General features: G+C 41.4%; 1 protein-coding gene across 4 annotated transcripts in view; it reads left to right on the top strand.

Annotated features, from left to right (window-relative positions):
* The window catches only part of C2CD2 (C2 calcium dependent domain containing 2), a 35,555-nt gene extending 13,622 nt beyond the window's left edge, over positions 1–21,933 (top strand). Inside the window, exons 5-15 of one of the 4 annotated variants that reach the window (XM_057426353.1) lie at positions 3,539–3,661; positions 3,961–4,081; positions 7,122–7,230; positions 10,198–10,259; positions 10,856–10,995; positions 11,269–11,440; positions 12,173–12,286; positions 14,693–14,820; positions 15,950–16,262; positions 18,039–18,075; positions 21,519–21,658. In XM_057426353.1, coding sequence (XP_057282336.1) covers positions 3,539–3,661; positions 3,961–4,081; positions 7,122–7,230; positions 10,198–10,259; positions 10,856–10,995; positions 11,269–11,440; positions 12,173–12,286; positions 14,693–14,820; positions 15,950–16,262; positions 18,039–18,064 — 1,308 coding nt within the window. In that variant the 3' untranslated portion in view covers positions 18,065–18,075; positions 21,519–21,658. Of the gene's footprint in view, positions 1–3,538; positions 3,662–3,960; positions 4,082–7,121; positions 7,231–10,197; positions 10,260–10,855; positions 10,996–11,268; positions 11,441–12,172; positions 12,287–14,692; positions 14,821–15,949; positions 16,263–18,038; positions 18,076–18,783; positions 18,822–21,518 lie in introns of those variants that run through there. The other 3 variants (XM_057426352.1, XM_057426354.1, XM_057426351.1) reach the window with 3 other exon arrangements.
* Positions 21,934–24,788: the final 2,855 nt, after the last annotated feature.

The raw sequence follows: 24,788 nt of genomic DNA, 5'->3' as shown, positions 1-24,788 counted from the left end.
CCAGCAAAAGCCTACATCTCTGAAATCTAGGAGCATTTCTCAAGATTACTGAAGCATTACAGATAAACCAAGTCTGTGTCTGACGGATGACTTTGCAAACATTTTTCATCCACATTCAAAGGTGTGAAAAATGTATTTTCCTAAATATCTTCTCTCAGAGCACTTCTGAAATAATAATAATAATGGAAAAAAAACATTGTAATGGTATTCACATCAAGGTAATTACAAAGTTGCCCTTTCATTAACTTAAATCAGTTTTGAAATTAGGCAACAATAGCTCTGAAACAGCTCTGAAAAAATACAATTATGTAAGGAAATAATGGATGATCCAAAAATATCTTGATGGTTTTAGAATTATGCCTTATCTTAGTATATAAACACTGGTTCATTAAGATTTTGTGTTTTTTTTTTTTTACTGGGACAGCCCTGAAAGATTTCCTTCATGACTGAGACTCTTCTGTCTTTGACCCTTTGCAATGTCTAGGGATTTGTGGCACAAACATGATGACTTAAGCTTTTTTTACAACAGAGTGAAGACTTGATTGTGTTTTGTAAAGCTGGTTTTCTGAATGAAGGCCTCATTAAAAAATAGGTTTATTGTACAGTAAAGCTGCTTCTGAAGCCCTTGTACTAAGTGACCTACAGTTGTAATAATTTATGATTATAGTTTTTAAACACAAAAATGTGAAACTCATAACCGAAGACAGATGACTCTTTCAAACTGTGTTTTAATGTAGACTTTACTGTGCACATGTAGCAGTGTAATAACCTTCACAGGTTCAGGTGGCATGCTGATTATCCATGTATTGAACAGTCATTAAGTACTTACTGACAAATGTAGATGACTCTGGTATAGTCACTGGACTTCACAACCTGCTTTTTCGGAGATGCCAGGGTTTCAAAGGAGTTGCAACTTGCTGTGCTTTGCCACATTTTTTAAATGAGCCTGTTAAGTTCTTAATAGTTAGGGGCTTTATTTTCACTTTGAAGTTTCTATTAGCGCTTACTTAGGGAAGAGGTGAGGCAATAAACAGAGAGCTAAAGCCTGTGAGCAACCTACACTTTGGAAATTGCTTCTGCTCCTAAACTTAAATGTCAACTTTTGTGTCCTTTCTTCTTTTTGAAGCAGTATTGTGCTAACAAATAAGTACCTTTTTTGGCTTGTGATCATCTAGCAGTGGTTTTGTCTTCAGTCAAACACAACCTATTTTCTGTTGATAATAGCTGGGTGAACCTGAGTTGCATTTGGCAAGGTGGCTGACTGGCAGGGCTTGAGTTCACATGCGGTGACTTCACATCCTGGTGTGGCTCAAGCTGGGCATGGTAGCTGGCTGTACGCCCTTAGCACATGTCAAACCCAGAGTAAAACATCTTCTCTTAAGCCTTTTTGGTTGGTGATTAAGGTATTGTGGCTTGCCTTTTAGAAGGTGTTATGATGGAGCGTTACTTTCCAAATAAGTATAGTTAAAAATGAGGTTTGGCTGACAGGAGGCTTTTCAAACAAACTGCTTTCCAAGTAACTATGGAAAGATCAGAAAATACCTATAAGTAGAAGTCCAATGACTGTTGTTGCTGCTGTTACTGTTAAATAACAGATATCAGATTAGGTTGATGGCAAAGCAAGAAGCAGCTGGGATTTTACAATTGTCAGTGTTCTTCATCAGGATCTAGGTAAGGTCAGGGGAGGGAAATTGCTTCCAGAACAGTCAAAACAACCACAATTTGTCTGCTTATTTAAATAATACAAGTAAAGAAATGATTGAAACTGAGGCTTCAGACAACCTAATTTACTTTCATATTTTTTTAAAGTGAAAGAGTATTATCTGCAAGTAGCAGAAATGTGCCACTGCCTCTTTCCTTGGTGATTGTTTGAAGGAGCACAGTGTGAACAAAGCAGCATTTCTGTAGGACTGCTCAATGCTGTTGTATGTTTTGAAATAAGGGGCCTGTCATCAAAGGGCAGTTAGGTAAGAAGGCAGTGAAACAGGATTTTTGCACACAACATTCCTGGGATTTTTATGAAACACCCTAAATGTTGCTATAACACTTGAGTAATTGGGAAACGGCTGTTACTCCAAATCTGTTTGACCTGTTGTGCAAGCTGCAAGCATACCTTTAAGAGTGAAGAAGTCATTGCATGATGATTCCTCTACACCTAAGAAAGGACTGAGGCTTTTGAAATGACAGATTGCCTCTCGTTCCAAGAGCTCTCTGTGATGAAGGAGCATGTTGCAGGGTGTCCAGATTGGCAGAGCAAAGCCTGTGCAGAGATGAGGTTGTTTGAGGCTTCAGCTATTGCTGCCTTGCAGCTTTTATGTGCTGTGTGGCTGCACTGGTGTGGGTCAGGTAGTGCTGAAAGTTGGTGGTACGGAGACAGTACTATCAGAGCAGTCTACCAGGATTAGGCATTCAGTCCTCCACTTGATCTCCCTGCTGGTGCAAATTGGGTGTCCTTGTCACCAGTGCCTTTTTTTTGCAGCAGGGCCTCATTTATTGGCCATAGCACAGCAGTTGCCAGCCTGCTGCCGTCAGATAGCAGCATGATGAAGTCTACCTTTTGTCTGCTTTGCATTCTCCAGCTATTCTGTATCTGGACATGTAAATTAGTTCCCTTTCTTTTAAAGCCTTGTTCTGGAATAGTGAAACCTGTCAGGTATGGTATTAGGTGAGAAAAGATGGATGAGTCCCCTGTGGTTTAGATCAGACCTTTTTCTCCTACTTCAATCTTTTCTTTAGGAAAGAAACCTCACTGAGATTTCTTCTCTGCTGCCTTCAGAGCAGTTGGGTACGAAACTGCCCTTTCTGTGATAGCTTAATTTAAAAATGTACTCCCTGTAGGGAGCTGAACAGAAGAGACTTTATGAGGAGTGCAGCAGGGGAAGCAGGCTTTATACACCTTACAATTAGTTGTGTGAAACAAAATTTGTGGGCTGTTCTGATCCCTCAGAGATTGTGGTGCTAAGTTCAGATTGCCATGAGATTTTTGAATGGACAGACATATGAGCTGGTCCCCCAGAGCAGTGTGACTATCTGTCTGTACTGTGCACTTTTCAGCAAGGTTGAACACCTCCAAGAGGTGCTGTAATATTTTTTCCAGTGCAGCACAGGATTAGCTGCTTCTCAGCTGTTACAAGCTGGCATAGCTCCCATTAAATCAGTGGAACAGGGCTGATCTGCTTATCTGATGACCTGATCTGCTGTCTTGGTGGAGTGAAAAGCAGCACAAAAACTTTAAAACACCATCATAAAATGTAAACTGCTGATGAAACTTCTGGTTTTCTGGCCAATAGTTCTGCCTTCCTAACTCTCTGAACAGAATGTGGCTTTTTCAATATATATTTCTAGTTTATTGCATAATATAGAAATGCAACTAATTATTTGAAAGATCTCTTATTACATTTTGTTGTTAGCAACAGAAACCATGTCTCTCTCTGACAAAGTTAATGTTCAATAGCTTTGGTGGTTTACATATACCAAATTAATACTTGCCTTAACATCTTTCGAGTTTTGAGAAGCATGATTGTTTGTTTCCTCTTAGGGACAGACAGCAGGGCCATGTGCAATATCTGAAACGCTCAGAGATGTTCTGAACAACCTCTTTAGCTCAGTTTCTCCATCTGTAGTGTTGAGTACGAAGCCTGCAGATGTAAAGGAGGTTCAGGTAAGTCTATTTCCTAAATCTTTTGAGAAATGTCCTTCTGCTTAGTGTTTCTATTACATATTCATGACTCACAAGCGAGTAAGTTTAACCCCGTTTGGTGATCAGAAACAACTGGAATGTATTCTTTAAAACAACATAGCCTTTGGCAGTGAAGGCTTTGTGATCATAACTCCCGGGTGGATTATCTGTTGATGTTACGCCCTATCACACGTTTGGTTCCCTATATCAGTGTGACAGAAGTTAAAAGTATTTGGTGTTTGCATATGTGCGATCCCTTGCGCTCTGCTTGCTTTTCACAGAATGTACAGAACGTAAGCCTTCTCCCTCAGGGCACTAGTCCTCCTAAACCTCCAAGGGCTCATGAACTCAAACTGCTAGTGAAGAACATCGCAGTAAACCTAACTGATCACAGTGCTGCAGGTAACGTAGCCCATGCATTGCTGCTTGCTTTCAAGCAGTTTTTTTTTTCCTTTTGGATGAAATAATTTGGAAGTTCTGGGTTACAGCCTTCTGTCAAAAGAAAATGTAAGAAATCGCTGTACTCTGAGAAACAGGCTTAATCATGCTTGTGCAAAACTGTGTGTGTTTTGCTGTATTTGAATATTTAAACACCTTGATCTTGTAAACAAATCCATCATTTCTGAAAGCAAATTGAAATGAGCATGTTTATAGAGTACGTTGATTATTTGTGGATTTTAGTTTTAATTTCTAAAAGTTATCAATTTGGGTGTGCCCAAGATGAGGGGCTCAAATCCAGCTCTCCATTAACTGTTAGCAGTGACATTGGTTTGGTTCAATGTTACTGCATTTTTACAGCTGATTTACTTTTGAGCAATTTGCGACCTATCTAAACCCCTCCTCCTCTATGTAAACTCTCCTCAAAGGTGGTGTTTTGTTGTCAGGGATTTTTTCCCCTAATGAACTACCTCTGCAGGTAGCGGAGGGATTACCTCTTGCAAGAGGAGCACAAAGCCAAAAAGGCAGTCACTGTGAGGCTGCAGTATTGGTTTTGGAAAGTAGCACCAAGCCTGTCTCGCAAGTAGTCAGACTTCAGGTTCAAGCATGCCTCTGTCACCGACTGAGGCACAAGCAGGCACGTTTCAGATTTTGTCAGTGCGAATACAGATTTAAGGCTCTGTTATTTATGGTCACAAAACAATTCCATAATAATCTTTTTAGTGGAAGCTTCTGGCTGCTAAATTAGGCAAGGCACTAGTTTTGGATAAATATATCCTACTTACTCTACTAGGGTTTTTTTCCAGTTAGATGTAATAGGTTTCTGCCCTGGAGCCTTGCATAATGCTGCTTGCTCATCCTGGTTGGAAGTGATTCCCCTAAAACTTTCTGCAGACTGTTTTTGTAGAAGCAAACTATTTTTAAAGCAGTTCTGGAATTCTTTGCATTGGAATGTCCTATATAAATAAAACTGTGCTGGAAACTGTAGACTGCAGGAAAGCTAACTCAGAATTTGTTATTACTCTACAATTTTGCAGTGCAAACTAAACTTCTCAAAAGAGCAGATCATTTTGTCTGCCTTTAAAAGTCTTGAGATGAGATACCTTTGTGTGCATACAGTGCATGCAATGGAAGAATTCATCATATGAGAAATCTCTCTGCCCCCTCACTGAAAATGAGAGGAAAGGGGACAATTGATGTGCTCTGCTTTGGGGACCCAGATATTGAGAAGCAAAATCACCATTTGCTATCCTGAAAGGAGATGGAGGGAATTTTGCTGGTTCCCTAACAGCTCTGGGAGTGTAAATGCTTTGGAACTGTGTATGAGAAATAAAGCTTCCCAGTGGGGTTTAGCTGGTACACTTGAAATCCAATGGAAACTGCACAGCTGGGAAGATGCTAGCTTCTAGACATAGCTTGCCGCCTATTTAATTATTGTTCTCTTATGCTGGTGGTGTCTTCAGCAATAATTAATTATCCTGTTGCAACTGTGAGACTCAGGAAGATGTGCAATATTGCAGGCTAACCTCCATAGATATACAGAGGGCTGGGGAGGGATGGTTTGTCTGTCTTTATCATTATCATCCTATAAAGAATGGATGCTAACATGTTTAATAGGAGCTTGTGGCTTTCCTATAGGTATGTTGGTTCAACTGGTGAGTAACGAGTAGCAGAACTGGTCTCTGCTTATAGGTTGTGCCCATTGTTATCTCTTTAGTTTGTGTAGGTAAACAAAGATTATCCTAGATTTAGTACTATGTGGCCCACAGTGCATGATCTAGGGCAAAAGTGACTTCTGCTGTTAAGGAAAAAATTCTTAGTTGTGCATACCAGGGCAGAAATGCTGAAATACCATGTTCAGTGTCAGTCTGTCAATGGCTTTAGTGTAATTTCAGGCAGAACTATACAGGTGCTTCTACCCCAGGGTGCTGAGCTCTGCTGGCAGCAAGAGCGGGCTGCAGAGACATATGGCTACGTTAACAGAAAACCTCCCCAAGTTCATTAGCTCAGGCTCAGCTCGCTGTGGAAGCAGCTAAACTACTTACTCCAGGGTTAGCTTGGATCCCAAGTAAGCTGCATGTACATAGTGCTTTGTCTCCTCTAATAACCTTGCCAGGCCCAAGCTGTTTCTGTGTCTGAGATAGGGTTCATCACAGCCCCAGTGCACCACCAGAGGACCACTGAGAGGTGATGATAGTAAATACAAACCTAGATTCTTCTGGAGAACTGGAGGTAGCATATCTTTTGTTTGGTTTACACACAGCCAGTACTGATCTTTTTGCTGCTTTCCTTGATATTTTGGAACGCTGTGACTGAAATGATTTCTGATGCTTTGAGAGACATAGAAAATAAATCATTTTAAGAAGACATTGTGGAAACTATTTCCCCTTGGAGCAGCAATATAATTGCTCTAATATGCCAATTTGTGATGCTATCAAATTCCAAGATCAAGGTAGAGATAATTCTGCACCAGTACTCTAAAATGCCATGAACTTCTTAAAAACCACAGTCCGCAAAGCGAGTGTTAACTAACACTACTGTCTTCATTCACTTGCTAGGAGAAAATGCTTGCTTTGATGTTCAAAGAGAGTACTGTGACTGTGGCCAGTAGGAACTTTGAAAATCTCTGGGTTTTTTAAAGCAGCTGAAAACAACTTTACTCCCTCCCTGCCTCGCATCCACACCACCACCTCCTTGCTGTCCACCTCTGTCACCCTATCCTTTTTGATCTTTTTATATCTCCACACTTTTTGCTTCATGCCAGAATTTAACTGAGGTTGTCACATTTCACACTATGTAGAACAGTGCATAAGACAATCTTGACCATTCCCATTAATGTAGATGGTACGCAAACTGAGGGAATCAGTTTATTCTGTGTTAGTGTTTGCAATAGTCTGTTCAAAAGTGCAGTAAGTAAGGAAGGGAGTTCTTCACTTTTTTTCTAAGTGTGCCTCTTGGTGATGAAATTTTAACAACTGGATATTGATTTTTCTTGCCCTTACAGGCAGCACAAACCTGGTGTGTATAGTTCAGCTGAATGACCCTATGCAGAAGTTCTCCAGCTCCGTAGCCAAAAATGCTGCAAATCCCTTTTGGAAGGAAGAGTTTATCTTGTAAGTAACATACCTACTGAGAATAGTTTATAGCAAAGCATCTTTTTGTACTTAAACTCTGTGAGGTTTTCGAGACAAGAATGGCATTTTGAAATATTCCAATCAGATAACCTCAGACAAATCTGGAGCTGGCAGGGACTTCAGGATATCTAATTACCCTCTGCGTGGATATGAGATCAAATAGGTGTCTAGGTCTTCCCTGGCAGATACCTGATTCTAGTAAATGTGTTAGCAAGGTTTTGAAGTCACTTTACCTTGAAAACTGCATTTGAGGAAACCTGATGTGTCTCCATTCTCTGCCGAGTCGGAAATATAAATGGGCAAAAAAATAGACTATCTAAAAGAATTGTGACTGTGCTTAAAAAGGGAATGTAAAGCTAACTAGATCTTTTTCTGTAGGACAAAAATCGGACTTTTGGCAGCCTCCATGGTATTCTGTGATTCATACAGCTTCTGTAAATAAGGTCAAAAGTGAGGAGTTCTAAAACTGTTTTCATTTCCACTTCCTAGCAACAGAGCACAAGTATCTGGAGGCTTCTGTATTGTATGAGTTGAAGAAGGGGAAGAATCACTGGTGGCAGTGTGTATCAGAGGGGTGTTTTTCTACTGGCTTTAAACATGTGCACAGGCAGGCAGAAGCACCTTCCCAGGGAACAGGGGTAGAGATGCCACCATAAAACATACTACAGATAATGCTTGCTTTTTTTTGTACCAGATTATTAAGGTGAGAGGCAGTTCATGCACGGTGGAGTCTCTGTAGCTTTCCTCTCCTATCTCAGTTCCATTTCTCTCTACAAATACATATAGAAAATATGTATTTCAGAAAGTAATGCTGCTTGGTTTTGTGTGATGTTTTTATTCCCTCTAGTCATAGCCTGGCATCCACTATATCTGTTCCTTCCCTTGCAAAGCAGAGGCTTAGCTCACAAGGAACTGAGCGTGTATTCAGACCTGTGCCTGTCTGTGCTGAGTGTGCTCTTCCTCAAGGAGCGGTGTGTACTTCTGTGTGTTCCTCCTCAAGTTGAAGGGGGAGTGAGAGTGTGCACAGATCTTTTCCTGCCTCCTAATCACATTCTGCTGGACTTCACATATAAATGTTATGGAATGTGCCTTGCAGAAACAGGATAACTGAGGGAAGAAGCAACAAGGGTTGCTTGATTTGAAGTAAGGCGCTATGATCATTCCTCACAAGTTGTACAGGACTTAGAGAATACCAGACCCCTCTGCATGTGTGCCAGGGGTGGAGATGATTAGAAGTCCTTGTAGTCAGCAAAGGAGACATGTTATTGTAGAACAACGCTTAAAGGCCTCACCTTTTTACGTGGTCTGATAGTTGTGTGCACCTGGTTCTTAATCCTGCTGTCAAGTGGAAAACCAGCTAGGAAGCGCTCTTCCTTCAGACACTTGTAGTCCAATGACTTACAAGGTCTGATTTTAGTTATAAGGACCTACAGCTTTTGTGGAAAGCCACAGATCAGACTATGTTCTTTTGTGACAGTGTGCTGTATTGCTGTCAAGACATTAGGATTAACATGATGTTGATTTCTTCTCCACAGTAGGAGGGAAAAAAAATGCCCTTCTCTAGCAACTTTCTATTCTGGAGTATCTCAAAGTGCTTCAGCCACTGGGTCTGTGAATCACTTCAGCCATCTGTTGGAAGAACAGCATCTGTGCTTGGTGCTCCAGAGCAGACACATTCACAGCAGTTTTGGACAGGAAGTTTGTAAGAATAGTACCCTTTCCAACTGAAAGTGCAGAGAGAGGGCAGGCAGGATGTGATTCAGTTGACTGGAATTTGGCCTTGACACTAGGGATAATGCTGGGGTTTCCATGCTGTTTTTCCGAAGTGCATGAGGTAAACCTGGGGACTTTTACAGATAGCTGATCAGGATTTGGCTGCATACCTTCTTTCAAGTTCACATCCTCCCCCCTTTTCTTTCTTCAAAACCAAAACCACCCACCAGTCTGAAGAGCAGTATACTGATCACCATATTGGGCTCTGCTTTAGCTTCATGTGAAGAGCACCAATTGTACCATCAAAGTGCTTCCTTTCAAGTGTTGGGGGTGCAGGAGGCAAGGTAGTGGCAGGGAGAAGCTTAAAACCTGCTTCACAGATGATGTCCCACAACACCTAGTGGAGGTGGGATGCCAAGATCACACCATCCTGAAACACAGACATACAAAAATAAAATACATATATGTATGTCCTGAAGACTTTTGGCAGAACACCTACTGAGAAGGTTGTAAGTTTATAAAAACAAGCATTACTGAAAGGTTCCTCAGTAGGTACCCTGTTTGCTTCTCTGGCTGACTTAGAGGAAAGGTTTTTTATCTTTTGTCTAGTTCACCTTGTGAAGTACTGCTTGTGCCAATGATTCGGCTAATAGTTCACATTGGTTTTGACGCACAGAGATTGGTTCTTGTTACCTTGTAACATCCTAGAGGCTCATTTGGGGAAAGTAGTACTGACTCCTCACATAAGACCTGCATCTATCCTGCTCTTGCAGAACACTTCCTGCTTTGACAGGATACCCAATAGCTATGAATTGGTTGTTGATTGATCCTGTTCCAGCATCTTGACTTACGGGTTTGATCCTGCCAGGAAAAAAATAGCTTCTTAGTGCTGTGGTTTAGCAGTCAGACTGGGGACCATCATCAGCTTGAAGGGCAGGGTTTGTCAGCTACTGGGGAGAAAGAAGGTCTCTGAAATTTTAGGAAATTGAACTTGTGCAACAGTGCTGGAGGAAACCAGGCCATGGTTTTCTGGCTATGATCCCTTTAGTCGGTCTTACCTGAGGACAGAAAGATGCTACGCATGTGTCATGATCAGCAAGTTGTACTGCCTGGCTTAGTGTAGCCAAAGAAAAGTTAGGGTGTTGGCAACTAGAATCGGAATAGGGAAGACCTAAGTGGGAAAGAAAACCTGCTTGCCTGCAAAGACCTAACATAGTTTCATTTATTTCACAGTGAACTAAGTGCCAAATCAAAATCATTGCAACTGCAAATAGCAGAAGATGGAAAGTTGGATAGTAAGTATTAAACCTGAATTATTTTGTATGATCACCTTGTGATCTAAACTTTGATATAAGTTCTTTTTTATTTCTAGCTGGCTGTATAGCCAGACACAGAATTGTAAGATTTCCGAACCTGCATCAAAGTGTAGATGTCTTTTGCTGACTTCACCTGGTGGTGAACTTGGGTATGCCTCAAGCATGGATCTAAGCAGTCCCTGGGGAAAGAATAACTGTGCAAGGGAGATCAGCTGAAAACAGCCACCCAGACTTGTATGAAATGGACAGCTTGGGGAAAATTTATAATACTAATATTTCTAGATTTTTTTTTTTCTCCTAAACATTCTGCATATACAGGAAAAAAATAATGGCCAGAAATGGTGGCAAATAAGTAATGTTTCATGTCTCCATTATTTCCTGTTGCACAGTACTATACCAGGCTGAGGAATAATTGTATAGTGGAAAGAAAGTTTTGAAAACTGCCATGTTTGTGCTCTGTGTTCAGTTCTTGTAATTGGCTGCCTGTGTGCTTCCTCCTCCTTTCCCATCTTCTTACCCTTAAATATACTGACAGCTCAGATGTGCGCTGATTTTATTGATTTTATTTCTTCTAGGTCCTTTATCCACAAAGGTGACTGTACCTCTAGATCTGTTCAGGAAACAACCTTCTGGCCAGCAAAGTTTTGCACTGAACAGCAGGGCCAGTGAAAGCAGCCCAGAGCCAGGGCCCGGGCTGGGATCCATTAGTGCAGAGGTACTACTGTGTTTGGATGGTTTTACAGTAAATCTTTTACTTTGAGAAGTACTTGCGGATGCTCATCTTGTGCTTTGGACTGTCATTCACAGTGTGGTGCAATCTGTAGCTGAGTTACAGTAGAATATTCAGATTGCACAGCGTTTGTGTATATCGGAATACTTAGTTATTTGGCTCTTGAACCTTAGCAAAAGTATTAGAGTACTAGCTAGAAATCTTAGTCTCCTTCTTCCATGACTGCTTCTAAGGTGACTTGTTTTGTTCCTTTCCTAGTTCTCTTTTATAGAACCCAGTGAATTGAAAACATGGCAAGTACCTTCTCCAGTGCTGGCCACTAAGATAGAAAAGGATCGCACTGTGATGCCCTGTGGGACTGTGGTCACTACTGTAACTGCTGTGAAAACCAAACCTCGTCTAGAAGGGAGATCATCCCCATTGAGCACAGGTGAGGAAGTCCACTTCTTCCTGTGCTCACTCCTAGGGTTACGCATGGGGATCAGGAGAAATCGGGAGGGTGGGATGTCAAGAAAGGCACTGTTGTCCAGGCTTCCCTGATGTGTCAGAGGGGAGCCATTGTTTGTATGCTTCAGAATCAGGATTTTAACTTTCAGAAAACCCTGGGTTTATATGAGGAGTGGTTACTGCTCCTTTTAATACAAACTGTGAAACTTCATGGTAGAGTGATAACATAGAAGAGCCTGGGTTTGGTATCAGGCTCTTAGAGTGTTTTCTAATGACAGACCATCCTGTGCCTTCTAACCTTGATCTGTATTATGATCCCTAATGAGGATTGGTGTCATCTTGTGCCAAAGTTTATTTCATCGTGTATTTCAGGACTAGATTCTCCGATTCTTGGGAAAAGTATGGAAGTAAAACCTCTAAACAGTGTGAAGTGAAATAAGAAAGACTGCATTATTTTAAGTTGTTAAAGCAGATCTTTTACTTAAGTGAGTGTTGTCTAGCATATTACAGTAGAATGTTTAAAAACAATAAAGTCCTCCCCTTCACAGGTCTTCCTGTGTCTGGTTACTGTAGACCATGTATTGACAATTTGTATTAAACAACTTTCTCAAATATTTATGATTTAAACAGGCTTTAACACTGGTATCATAGATTTTTATTAATTCCATAATAAATGTATTGAGTAGTTTAAATAATCCCAAAACTTGGTCCTCAGGTTCTCCTGTGAAAACTCCAGCTAAAGTCAAAGTGATTGAAAAGGATTTCTCTATTCAAGCTATCCATCCTCCTGGTGCTCCAGTCAGCAAAACTTTATCATCTTCAGATACAGGTAATAGAATGTTCAAAGCTGCTCATAAGAATATGTCTGTCTCTGCTGCACATGGGATTAATGTCATCTTTTTAAATAACAGCAAACCCACATGGCTACTGCCTTTCAACAGGCACTGAGATGTTTGTGTTAGCAAGTGCAGTGGTGAGGGATATAGCAGTCTTGCAGTAAAAGTCTGGCTTGAACTGGTGATTAAAATTACTTATTTTGTATATGTAACAATGAGCTGTGGTTTGGAGAGGGGAGGTGACTGCAGAAAAGCCAGGATGTCTCTTCTCTTTTGAATGAAGAGTCCTTCTTTATAAAGGCATGGGAAGCACTGCACAAAATTAAAACCCTGTGACACTTGCCTGTAAGGCCACTGTGATGTCCCCTCTGCCTGAGGAGACGGCATGAGGCTGGACTGACGTAAGGAAGACTGAATTCTCTTCCTGGCCCTGCCACTGGGCTTTTTTTTTGTGCTAATGCAAATACACAATCTTGCTGTGCCTGTTTGTTCACCTTCCTAAGTCATGTGGCATACAGTTGAAGTGCCTTCTGTGTGTCAGGTGGCATTGGTAATAACTTTAATTATAGGTCACTTTGACTGTATTAAACCTAATTTTAACTCTGGGGCATGTTACCTTTTTGAGTCGTAACTCTGAATCCTCAGGATATTTTTCAGTCTTGTGTATGGTCACCATCTGATCTTTCTGTAGCCCTGTAGGCAACCGTAATGAAAGGTGTGACTCAGTCTAGCTGCAAATGGCACATGGTGTGGAATTAGTTTTCTTTGTACAAATTTGAGTGAAGACGGGACAATCTGGAGATGATCTAGACTGCTCCTGGCACAGTCGGAAGGCTTTCTGAGAGAAATGGATTGGCCAAAAGACAGAAATCTGGGGGACAGTATGATCCAGTAGCTGTGAAAAACTATAAAAGCACTTGAGTCTTTCCCTACCTCTAGACTAAGAAGTACTCTGATACTATGAAGCACTGTGGTATTACTAAACCAATTTAGGAAATGTTAAGATAGCTGTAGACTGCTGAGTTAACTCTCATAACTGTTTATAATATTAAAGATAGAAAACACTTACTGGAAAACTCTTCTGAAGACAGTTTAGAGCACACTGATACAGACAGTGGTTTTATGGGAATGTAGGGGGAATTTCTGTGGAACATTTATACAATACAGCAGGAAGAATTATTCATTAGAATAAAGCTTTAACCCAGATTAAAGAAATACAAAGGAGCTTTTGGTATGGCAATAACTCAGGCAGTAGTTATTCCAAATATCATGCCAAAATAGCAACAAGGACTGTAGAAAAGGTGCTGTGGCCGTGTCATAGTTCTAAGTGATGACAACAATAAGAATTAGCAAGCGCCAGCCATGCTGTCCTGGATGCTCTCTGCTGTGCCTGGAGGCTTTGCAGTGGCTGTGGAGATGGAGAAGTAGAGGTTTATAGTAAGTGTGCAGACATGCATGGGCATGTATACCCCTCATGCACACATACGACTGAGCTCCAAAAGTATCTGAGATACTTGATGCAGCATAATTATTGAGGCCTCATCTTTCATTGTATTAATGTCACAGGGACAAAAGACACTGCTGAGTTTAATTAACATTGGTGCTATTCCTGCCTGTGTTCTTTTGTTGTTAAAACTATTACAGCAAAGCCCCCCTCAGACAATTAAATATGGGGATTTTTGTCTTGTTAATTTTCTTAGCCTTGTTTATTCCTAAGCTTGATGAATTTGACGAGTGTATGTTTTTTTGCTGTGCCTCAAGTACTTGCATACCAGATGCCAGAAATAGACATGCTTAAAAATAAACTTGTGCTTGGCACTAGAGAGCATTTTATAAGGACAATTTTGTGTTCCTGTTCAGTGTTTGGACAGGAAGAGGGGGTGCAGTTCGTAGGCTTCGGAGGCAGCTGATAAAGAGCAGAGTGACTGCCATTTTGCCTTCCTTGTCCTACCATATTGCCAAGCAAATCTGGAAATGCTGAGCAAGGATGTCTGGAAAAAAAGCAAAACAGCTACCTGAAGAAGTAGTAATACAGGGCAGCTTTGTACTGTGTTAGAACTATGGCTTTTCATGACTGTCATACCTGATGCACTACCCACTGCTTCTGGATTACAGTCACTGCAGCATAGCAATGCACTGAAATAACTGGATAGTTTGTCTGTGCTTCCTCCCATGTGCAAGGGTTTGTAAGTGCAGCTTAGTTACCCTTTCTGGGTAACAGAAAGACAACACTCAATAGCTGGGTAGTGAATTGGAAGGTGTTTTGGTGTGCTTAGTGTTTAAAACATTTCTGCTAATTTATCGGAATTTCATGTCAAGAACAAGCTCTGCCTCTTTTTGCTCTGTTTTTTTTTTTCCTGTTTTTCTTTCTTCCCTCTGAAATAATGCTTTCATTTCAGAGCTGTTGGTACTGAATGGCACCGATCCTGTTGCAGAAGCAGCCATTCGGCAGTTAAGTGAGTCTGCAAAGCAGAAACTGAAGTCTCCTAGAAAGAAAAGCACCATTATCATATCAGGGGTGTCCAAGGTAGAGCAAAAAACTACACTTCTATTTAATGCTTACTACTCTAAAGTCTTTGCTCCTCTGAGCGCGATGTTAATGTGTTTTCTACTGTCTCCCATTCAGCAGTCGCAGCAGGATTTAGGTCTGTGTGCCAATTTGTTTCAGTAGCTGTTTCAAGTTAAGCCAAATCAGGGTGGGATTGTTGCATAGGGTGTTTTGGGGTTTGATTGGTAGATTTGACAGCCTGACTGAAAATGCATGGTAACCTTGGATGGGAGTGGGATGATTAGGGACTTGGGAAAACGAGCTCAGGTGAGGCCAGAGATTGTCCTTCTCTATGTTTTGCCCATGGAGGGAAGAGGCACAGAAAAAGTATGAAAGATATTTTCTGTTTCTTTCAAAGTTGTTAAAACTCTTTGAAAAACCTCCAACTCCTCTGGACTCTGTTCCAGAGGGAGGGCAAAAAAGACTTGCACATGTTACATAGCATTCCTCCAGACTTTCTTCATTCACAGCCTCAATCTCCCATCTGATGCTTGGTGCCTGGCTGTGTTCCCTTCCTTAAAGGCTGCTGTATGCATATTTACTGTCAAGTCTTGCTGTTATGCACAGAACCCCTAAAGAGCTCTGTGTGAAAGACAAGTCAGTGAGCATGAGTCTCTTGATCATCACTGTGCTGTGATGAGAGGGAGAAATGAGCATCAGCTGCCACAGTGCCAGGTGTATCTGCTTGGGAGATGGAGGCAGTGGGACTGCATGGATCTGTGTTTAGCTGATACAGCTGACACAAGTCCTTCTTCAAGATGAAGATGCGGTTATTTTAAGGACCAAAAGATTGCCTATGAATGCTGATCCTTCATTACAGCAGCATGTGTAGGAAAGTCCCATTATTTGCAGTGGGGCTGGGCTTAGGTGGGAGACATGTACTTAATTGGGTTTTTTTTCAATCATTCGCCTTTAACAATATGATTAAAACTTGGCTAAATGCTCCTCCCCTTTAGTGGAGCTAGGAAAGCTTCCAGTGGCTTTATGAGAGCCCTGAGCAATACATGTAAAACTGTAAAGAAAATAAAGGAGTTTTTGCAGGGAGGCTTGTGGGTTTTTTCCAGCAGAGTGGCTTGTGTCAGTGTTGTCTCTTGTTTTCACTGGGCAGACCTCCTTATCTCAGGACAGTGAAGCTGCACTGATGATGGACTACGCTGCAGCCATGGACAGGTCCTGCAAACAAGTAGATCCACCCACTGCGGGGGAAGGTGTTGCAAAAGTCACCTCTGATGAAAAACTGTCGTTAGGTGCTTCAGAAATAGTGCCCAAAACTGATCCACAGCAAAGTGCCCATAAGGCTTGGGATTTGGAGAACAGCAGCCAGCAGTGGGACACCAACACACTCTTAGACCAAACCTGTGAAGAAATATCTGGGAGCTCATTAAGTGTTTCAGAAACTGGGAGCATGAAAAAATCAAAAGGTATGTGATTCTTATCTCTGCTTCAGTGGATGACTGCTTTCTCTATGTAACTGGCAGTATCATGCAACACTTCAGTGGTTTATCTCTTCTGTTTTTTGTCCTTAAACTCCTTGCAATTGTGATGTTGGTTGAAGTTGTCTTATTAGCACCATAGAGAGTGCAGTCCTCCAGCTCTCTGACTCAGGTCAGGCTCCCTTACACTCCCCTCCATCAGGAAACATAAGGGTTCAACCTTACAAGTTGAAGGGCAGCTCACTAAGCTCAACTCAATTATCTGGGAGAGAAATAACCAGCCACATTATCAGTTTGTCAGTGAAAACCATATCCTTGTAAACAAGGACTTATGCTATATTAGCAGTCCCATTACTAAGGTGAAAATGCCAGGGTTTCAGAGTTGCTTTCTGTTACATTCCTTCTTCTCCTTTACATCTCTGAGAACAGGACTCCCCTGCCTTCAATAAAGTGTGTGTTCAGGAAGTACCAGAGCTAAACCAGAGGTACAGTCTCTCTCAACTGCCTTGTGAACAGTTTCTCCCTTTTCACTGATTTCATTAATGCTAGTTTGCTAAAGAAAATGGAAAAAGGGTAATTTAATAAGTAAATAAGGGGTCAGATAATTTTGCTGTTGTCATTACACACCTGCATAGCTGCAGTCTGAGCATGTCTTAGGGTCCTTTGTGTTTCCATTATAAATCCATTAACCTCTGAGGCTGTAGCACTGGTTTGTGGCTAAGTGGTAAACACAGGGTCTGTTAGGAAGTCTGACACCAGAGCCACTGCAGTGAGCTGTGCCCTGAACAGGCTGCACACCAGTCTCACAGGCTGCACGTTGAAGTTGCAGAAATTGTTGTGTTTCTCACCCATATCCATCCCTCTTTATTATTTTCTATTCTTTCCTTATCCAGAGATAAGATACTGTGAAATGGCTTACTAAAAAACCTCAGTATATTACTAGATTATTGTAATCCCTCCCACTTAAAGCATGCACTGGACCTCTTTGCCAAGGCTCTCCCTTAGAGCTTTGAGGTTTTCTGGACTTCTCACAGCTTCTTTGCTCCACCTGGTAGATCAGGATGGTATAGCAGCAGTCAATTTGACATAGATTGGCACTGGAAAGTTTTGGTATGCTTGGGGTGGGGGTAGGAGATTAGTTGTGAAGGGATTTGTCTGATTTGGAGCCTGGAAGTTTAGGAAGCTGTATGGCATATTGCAAAAACTCTGGATTCTTCTTTAAAAGCAAGTGGAAATTTGTATGTGAGGTGTTGTCCAGTTTTGTTGTTCCCTGTGCAGTACACTGCAAAGAGATAAGGTTTCTAAAGATCCTGTTTACTCCGTGTAGTACAGGACTACTAAAAGCACAAAGTAATATTTGAGACAGTTGTCTCATCTTGAAAAAATACTTGTGAAGACTGCCTCAGATCCTTTTCTTTACACATAGACCTCTGTGGAAGTCTGGAACCTCTGCTTTGTCACAGCTGAGTAGCTGTGGAGTGAGACAGGAAATCATTTGAACCCTCCTGTCTTCAGTTACCTTTAAATAGTTCAAGATTTCCGTTTTGTCAAAAACTTTCCCTTAAAGAAACAAAACAACAAACAAACACAAACAAAACTCAAAAAAGCCCTCAAAGCAAACAAAATGCCTTCTGCTGTAAAAAGCCTTGTGTCTATTTAATGTCTTAAAGTTATCTCTCTGTTCTTTTTTTTATTAACTTTTGCATATTATTTTTTACTTTTCTGATTTCCTCTTTCTTACCCATTCCCTTTTATATACTTAAGAGGACTACTATGCCAGCCAGAATTAATTACCTACACAGTAAGTTATTTTGTTGGTTTGGTTTGGTTTTGGTTTTTGGTTGGTTTTTGGTTTCCTTAGAAAATGCAGCTTTACAATGGTTCACTCATTGTAAAAACTGAAGCAAAACATAGTCTGGCATATGTTTTCTTCTTCCCCCATCCATTTCTTTCCTCCCTCCAAAATTACTTTCCTGTGCTCCCATACTTAGCAGACTAGTCATAACAAATCATTCTGCTGGTGGTCGTGCTGTCCACGTGTATCACACAGAATGGACAGAAGGGCAGGCTTGGAGAGTGTACTCTACATTCCCGATCTCCCTCCATCATGCCCATTCCGGTAGTATCTGGTAATCAATCCACATCTGATCATGCAAACCATGTGTGACCCCATAACCGGGTATGCATATGCAGAAAGCTTATTTTAAAACCTGCTGCTTTCAGTTTTCTAGGTCTCTTTTCTAGCCTAACTCATAGAGCAACAAGGACCTCAGCAGGTATTCACAAAACCACCTGGATAAAAACTTTTGGAAGCTGGGAAGGAATGGAAATAAGCAATCTCTTTATCCTTGTAGATGTGGAAGGAAATCTTCATTAACAAAAATGAGATTCAGAAGTGATCCAAGCCCCTCATTTTTAGAACACCCTAAACTAGTGCAGAGAAGCCTATGAAGACCAGTCAGTCTGTACGGCACTCTTGACATGCTCTCTGCTTGTCTCCTGGTGTTAGGGGCAGAGTTGGCATATGGATCCTGTTGAACTCAAGAAGTAAGCATGCAAATAGCACGAGCATTGCCAAGCTTGCAATTTGGTGCATGCCTCCACAGCAGCTGGAGCCACTGTCAGGCAGCACATACCAAACTGGCTAGAGACTGATGGGTGGCAGCGGGGATGCGGCAAGCTTCCATGTAGCAATGACCTCCAAAAACACAGGGAGCTTTCATGTCTGGGGGTACTGCTGCTTGCGCTGAGCCTGTGTTGCTCTCAGGGAAGTGCTGCCTGCAGGTTTTCAGCTGCAGCGAGTTGCCACAGGCCACCAGCACAACTTGTGCAGCATTCTTGGTTTGTGTTTATTTCCTCATATGGGAAATCAGTCTGGATGGGTAGAACTAAATAACAGCTTACAGATAAAGCCTTCTGTCCTGCGCCTGTTGGCACAGCTTCAGCTGCAGCTGCCAGGACTGCTGGGCCGAACAGCTGACTGCTAAAACAAAAGTCACACAGCAGCAAGGCCTTATTAATCCACCCCAGCCTCTGCATATTAACAACTGTCAGTGTCATGGGGTTGAACACTGTTTCCTTTATGCTGTGCACAACAGCTTGAAGTGGTACTGTCTTGCCAAAAAGATCAATCAGAGAGTGGTGGAAGAGCAGTCAAGATTCAAATCCACAAATTCCAGTTGCTTTCTGCTTTCATCCCATCATGTCCTGTTAGAAGAATTGCAGCAGCAGCAGGACAAAACACATCAGAATATCCTCCCAGGTGCTGAGTGCTTAGTCCTTGAAGTACAAAGTAATAAACCCAGCACATATTTGTTAACTGCTCTGGTCTGAACAAAGAAGCCTCTGGCTGTGTGCAGCAGAGCTGCCATGAAAATACCTATTCTGCAGCTGTCACTGTGCAAAATGACATGCAGCCCCTCAAGTCCTTGGGGGACAAATATGTAATTCTAGCTATTGCATGGTATTGCATGAAATAATTGGTCTGTGTGTTGCTTTATGTATCCATTGGCAGTGGGAGGAAAAGCAGAATCAAGATTGTGCAGTGACAAGAGTTAATAGCTGAACTAGAGTTGGGAAATCTGATAGTGGTACAGGAATGAGGTGTGGAAGCTTTGCCAAGGAGATGACTGTCCTCACGTACTAAGACTCTGACTGCCAGAAGGCTCCTGTGTTGGCTTGCTACCTGGGTCCTCCCTCGTTCAGATTGGCTCATGCCACTAGGACAGCAGCGCTGCCCAATTCTGCACAAATCTGGTGCTATTTTAACATGGGGCTGATGTACTGACACCCAGCTAAGTGTTGCCAGTAGCTCGAAGCAGTGTCCCTGCCAGCGGCAGCCAAGCTGCCTTACACATCAGACATGTGCACATGGAAAGGGATAGTGGAATTTGGCAGAACGGCGGCTGCAAAACTAACCCAAGCTTGCAAAGAGTACTGGTGGCTGTTGTTGGCAATGAGGTGGGATGACAGCTGCAATTGCCTTGGCTGCATAATAGGCTTGACATGGGATCAAGAGAAGGAATACAACAAAACACAGTAGCTTAATTTGCCACAGAAGGGATTTGAGCTCATTTCTGAAGCTGTTGGAAGCAAATGTAATACTATTTTTAACCTGCTTGAAGTTAATTGCTGTTCCTAACAGGATTTTAAAATATCAAATACTTTGTGATTGTTACTCTAGGTAGCGCTACTCAATTCATGTAGAACACTTGCTGTCTGGCTTGCATGGGCATACTGAATACAGGTTGACTGCCAGGTAGAGTTCTCCAGCACCAACAGTCCTTCACCTCAAATTAAAATGCCACCTTCATGTTGTGGATCACGGGCTAATCTCTTCCTTCTTTGATCCTTGAAACAAAAAAGAGTAACGTTACTTCTGCTATTTAATTCTTTTTATAAAATACTCTGTAATTCTGTTGTATTGGAAAGATTGGATATGCCTGTTTGACACGTGAGAACCCAGTGTACAACCCACACCAAAGGCTGTGCATGTGTATGTTTGACCACTAACGCAGCTTTCAGAAAAGCATTTGAAATGAATAAAACGTGAGGAAGGAGACTTCCACAAGATGTGTGGATTGACTTTAGAAGCTGAAGTCAGAGGACTGATTCCTCATAGGCATGTTTCACTGTAGCTTTCCTCCCTTTTCAATAGCATCATTTCTAAAATGAAGGAAAATTAATTTCTTTCTTTAGTGCTCCTCTAGCAATACACGTGAGCTCTTCTCTCCTGAGCATTTCTGCTAGCTTTACAAGCGTGTGTACATGCATATGTCTAGAACTACCACAGTCTGTCATGATGCGGTTTGCATGATACTTGCATGGAACAAGTTGAAGTGGAGAAATACATACTTCCATGGAGTCTGAATTTCTCAGTGGTGTTCAGCTGAGAGAGAGCTGGATCAGAAGCGAGGCAAGGAGAATTCAGTAGCATGTAGTGTATGTATGGGTGCCTCTGGCTGAAAGCACGACGATTGCCAGTATCTGAAATCACGTGTTGCAAGGTGGAACTTGTACTGTTATGGCCTCTAGGTTACAAACCATGAATATTCTTGCTTTAGAGTCACCACACTCTTAGTTTTTTAACATTGTTGGAGTAGTTACCAGGGTGATGCTTAAACTGGAAAAGTTAAGACTGAGGCTTTTTCCAGTCATGCTGCAGTTACAGTTCAAGCTGAGCTCCAAGAGGACAGCAGCCAGTTGTGTCTAAAGGGCCCTCACCTCTGCTGTTTGCTTCCACAGGTTCGATTCTGAAGAAAAGCGCAAAGCTCTTTTTCCGCCGGCGACATCACCAGAAGGATCCTGGGATGAGTCAGTCACACAACGATCTCGTCTACCTGCAGCAGCCACTGTCGGAGGAAGCACGCAAGAAGGGAGGCACGCTTTCACGTATTCTGAGCAGAAAGCTCCTTTCCAAAAACAAAAGCAAGAACAAACTGAACGGTGGTTCAACAGAACCATTCATACAAGACTGAACACTCTATGATGGCATACTTGCACATCAGTTGACCACTTGTTTACACAGCAGTACTAGAGGACACAAATATGGCTGATGACTTGCATAAAACTATGTTCACTAATGCAGTGGTCCAGGAACAAACAGAAAGCTTATCTTTTTTTGTTTGTTTATTTTACCAGAAGACTTTTTCTCTCTGACAATAAAAGTTGCTTCTCCAAATACAAGCAGTGCTAATTGTATCGTGAGCTTTTGGAGGATCATGTGGTTTGTTATAGAAGATGAGAGATTATGGGGAATGGTGCATGTGGGGAGGACCTGCATGTAAGCACCTAGTTTACATTAATGGGGAGCTAAGAACTGAAACACCATACCTGCTGTATGATTGAACCACTGTAAAGAGAGAAGATACCACTGTGTTTCCTTACTGCAGCCTGGAATAGTAGCAACAGAAGTCTCACCTTGTTTTTCTAGTCAGGTTGAAAGGGAAAAGAGAGACCCAGATCCAGTTTGCATTGTAATTTGGAAACGGGTAAGTGTTCAGAAGCAGAACTAAAATGCTGATTAAGATAGCCTACTGTAATAACTGTAGCCTGCTGTAATAACTGTTCGATCCATATAGGTGGAGAGATGCCTTTGATATTAGCCATAAATCAATAAATTATGCAAAGACTTACACTAGCTTATTGTTCAATGTTCTGTGCATAAGTTATGCTTTAAAAAAAATCCAGACTTTTTTTTTAAGTCTGCTTGAGTCTTCTCGCAGAGGAAACATTTACAAATTCTTATTTGTAGCTTTTCTTCCCTGTGTGAGAAGCTGCGTTAGTGATGCAAAAACTTACCTTAGGGGCTCTAATTCCTTCTCCCAAGTACTTGTTAGACAAGTATATTTAACCATCGTATCAAATGCAAAGCTAGGAGCAATAAGTGATGAATAGAGCGTATTTAACCCTATAATGCTTTTCATTAGACAGCTTATTTTACTTGCCAAGCACTTACTGAGATCTTAGAAAACACAGTTGTGAAGAGAGCTGTTTAAAACATAGTAACATTTCCTTTAGTTGGCTTTCAGTTTCTAGATCTGCCAATGTTGTCATGTGCCGAGTGGTTGGTCGGGTGAGTTTTTTAACTTTTGTTCCTAATTAAATATTGCAGCTGGCTCCTTAAAAGGGAAAACTGATGAAAGTAAAGGCATAGTTCTTGTTTGGGCTATTAAGAAGAGTAAAATGTCATTCAGTATTTCCCAGGTACTGTCTTTTGTGCGTACCTGTACTTTTCCATTATCTGCATTCCTACTGAGGACAAAGGACCAAGCCTGTTCCCTCTAGCCAAGAAAAACATCCATTCCATCTAAACTGCTGACATGAATGGAGGATAGATTTGTGCCTGCTTTGCCAACAGTGATTTTCCCCCTCCCCCTCTTCCTCCCCTTAAGACGTCCAACACTTTGGCTGATATTTGGGCTTTCAACTTAAATTAATCGTCAAAAATAAGTCACTGAAGAACAGAAGCACAATTCAAAACTTCTAATGGGCTCTGCATTCCTTGGTAAATATTTTACAAAGAATATAAAAGTAGAGGGGTTTTGGTTTCTGTTTTACCAGAAAATACTAGGACAAATGAATTGTTGAAATGTTTTAACTGAGCCTACTGGTCAAAAATGCTGTTTATGTGTAACCTCCTAAAATCACTGTGGTAGTACAGCAGTCCAGACTATCAAATAGTTGTATGTTTGAGCATGCTGCTTATCATAAAAACACTTGAAGGCATTTTAATATTCTGTATTTTGAAAATGGGTTACAATTGAGTTTTCTAGAGCTGTAATGTGCTTAGAAATCCCAGTTCAGTAATACAGGTTTGTCCAGCTTGAATGTGCTTGAACACATTTGTTTATTGTTAACTTAATACTAAGTAGTTTCTTCACTTCTTTTACAGTGGTTCGTTAAATGAGCATTAAAATAACTGACATTATGTTGTCTCAACATACACTTTTTCCCTTGACTCTACTGGGAGCTTTTTGCATGACAGTGACAGGGCAGGGTGGGGGTCAAATCTCTGCCATGTTTTAAATGCTCAGTCTTGTTTGCTGAAGAAGGAAACAATAACTACTCACTGAGTGCAAGAAATCAAAGTGAGACTGAGCTCCATGGGTAGCATCCCCTTAAACTAAAAAAAAAGTATGGAACTGAGAGTGTAAAGGGAGCATAAAACACTACTTGGAAGTCTGCTTAAATTATTGAACTGGGATTTTAATTTATGGAAGCTTCATTGTGTACTTTGGAATGGGGTGGAAATAACACTGAATAACTTGCAGAAGTACAAGAGCAGGGTTGCTTGTAGCTTACCCTGTGGAACAGAGGCTTGTTGAAGCAGTGGGGTTTTTTTAGTTCATCTTTCTTAAGGTCTTGGTGACCGCCTAAATGCATGTCTTGATGGTGGGAACAAAAACATTCTATACTGCAAACTGTATGAAGGTTTGGGCTTGTGTATACTGAGAGAGAATGAATTCTTAAGATGAGGAAAACAAGGCATTTGGGGTAAAAAGGGAATTGTGTTTTCTAATTGCCTTCACTCCTCAGGAAAATAAACATCGTTTGGTTTGATGTTTGACTTCTATCTGGCTGGTGTGTTCCTCAACTCTTCCTACTCCTCTACAAATAATTTATGTCCTGTTGTAAAAAACAAGCTAAGGTACTAAATACAAAGAGATGACTGAGTTGCTCAGCTGTGACAACTCCAAAGGCCCACAGTTCTGAATCCCATTCCCCCCTTCTGAGATGATTAGGTTGCCACTGAACATCAGGAGGTCTGAGTATGTATATTTCTTGTATACATTAGTGTTTAGGTCAGTGTGAGTTAGATTCTGTGACAGCCAGCAGGAGCTGTGTGAATTGGTAGGACTGGATCTGTAAACTGGTGTTAACACTGTGACATATCCTGTCAGGTGTTGTATGTTGCCTGTGTGGTTGTGTGAAGGATGCTGGAGGGAATCATTTTGCTCTTTTATGTTTTGCAATATCTTCATAATTTTAATAACTACACATTTAGCAGCAGAA

This window comes from Pezoporus wallicus, unplaced genomic scaffold (genome assembly GCF_028554395.1).
Source record: "Pezoporus wallicus isolate ANWC-B61680 ecotype Strahan unplaced genomic scaffold, APGP_CSIRO_Pwel_v1 contig_8747, whole genome shotgun sequence".
Classification (NCBI taxonomy): domain Eukaryota; kingdom Metazoa; phylum Chordata; class Aves; order Psittaciformes; family Psittacidae; genus Pezoporus; species Pezoporus wallicus.
This window is presented reverse-complemented; position numbering and strand designations above follow the sequence as displayed.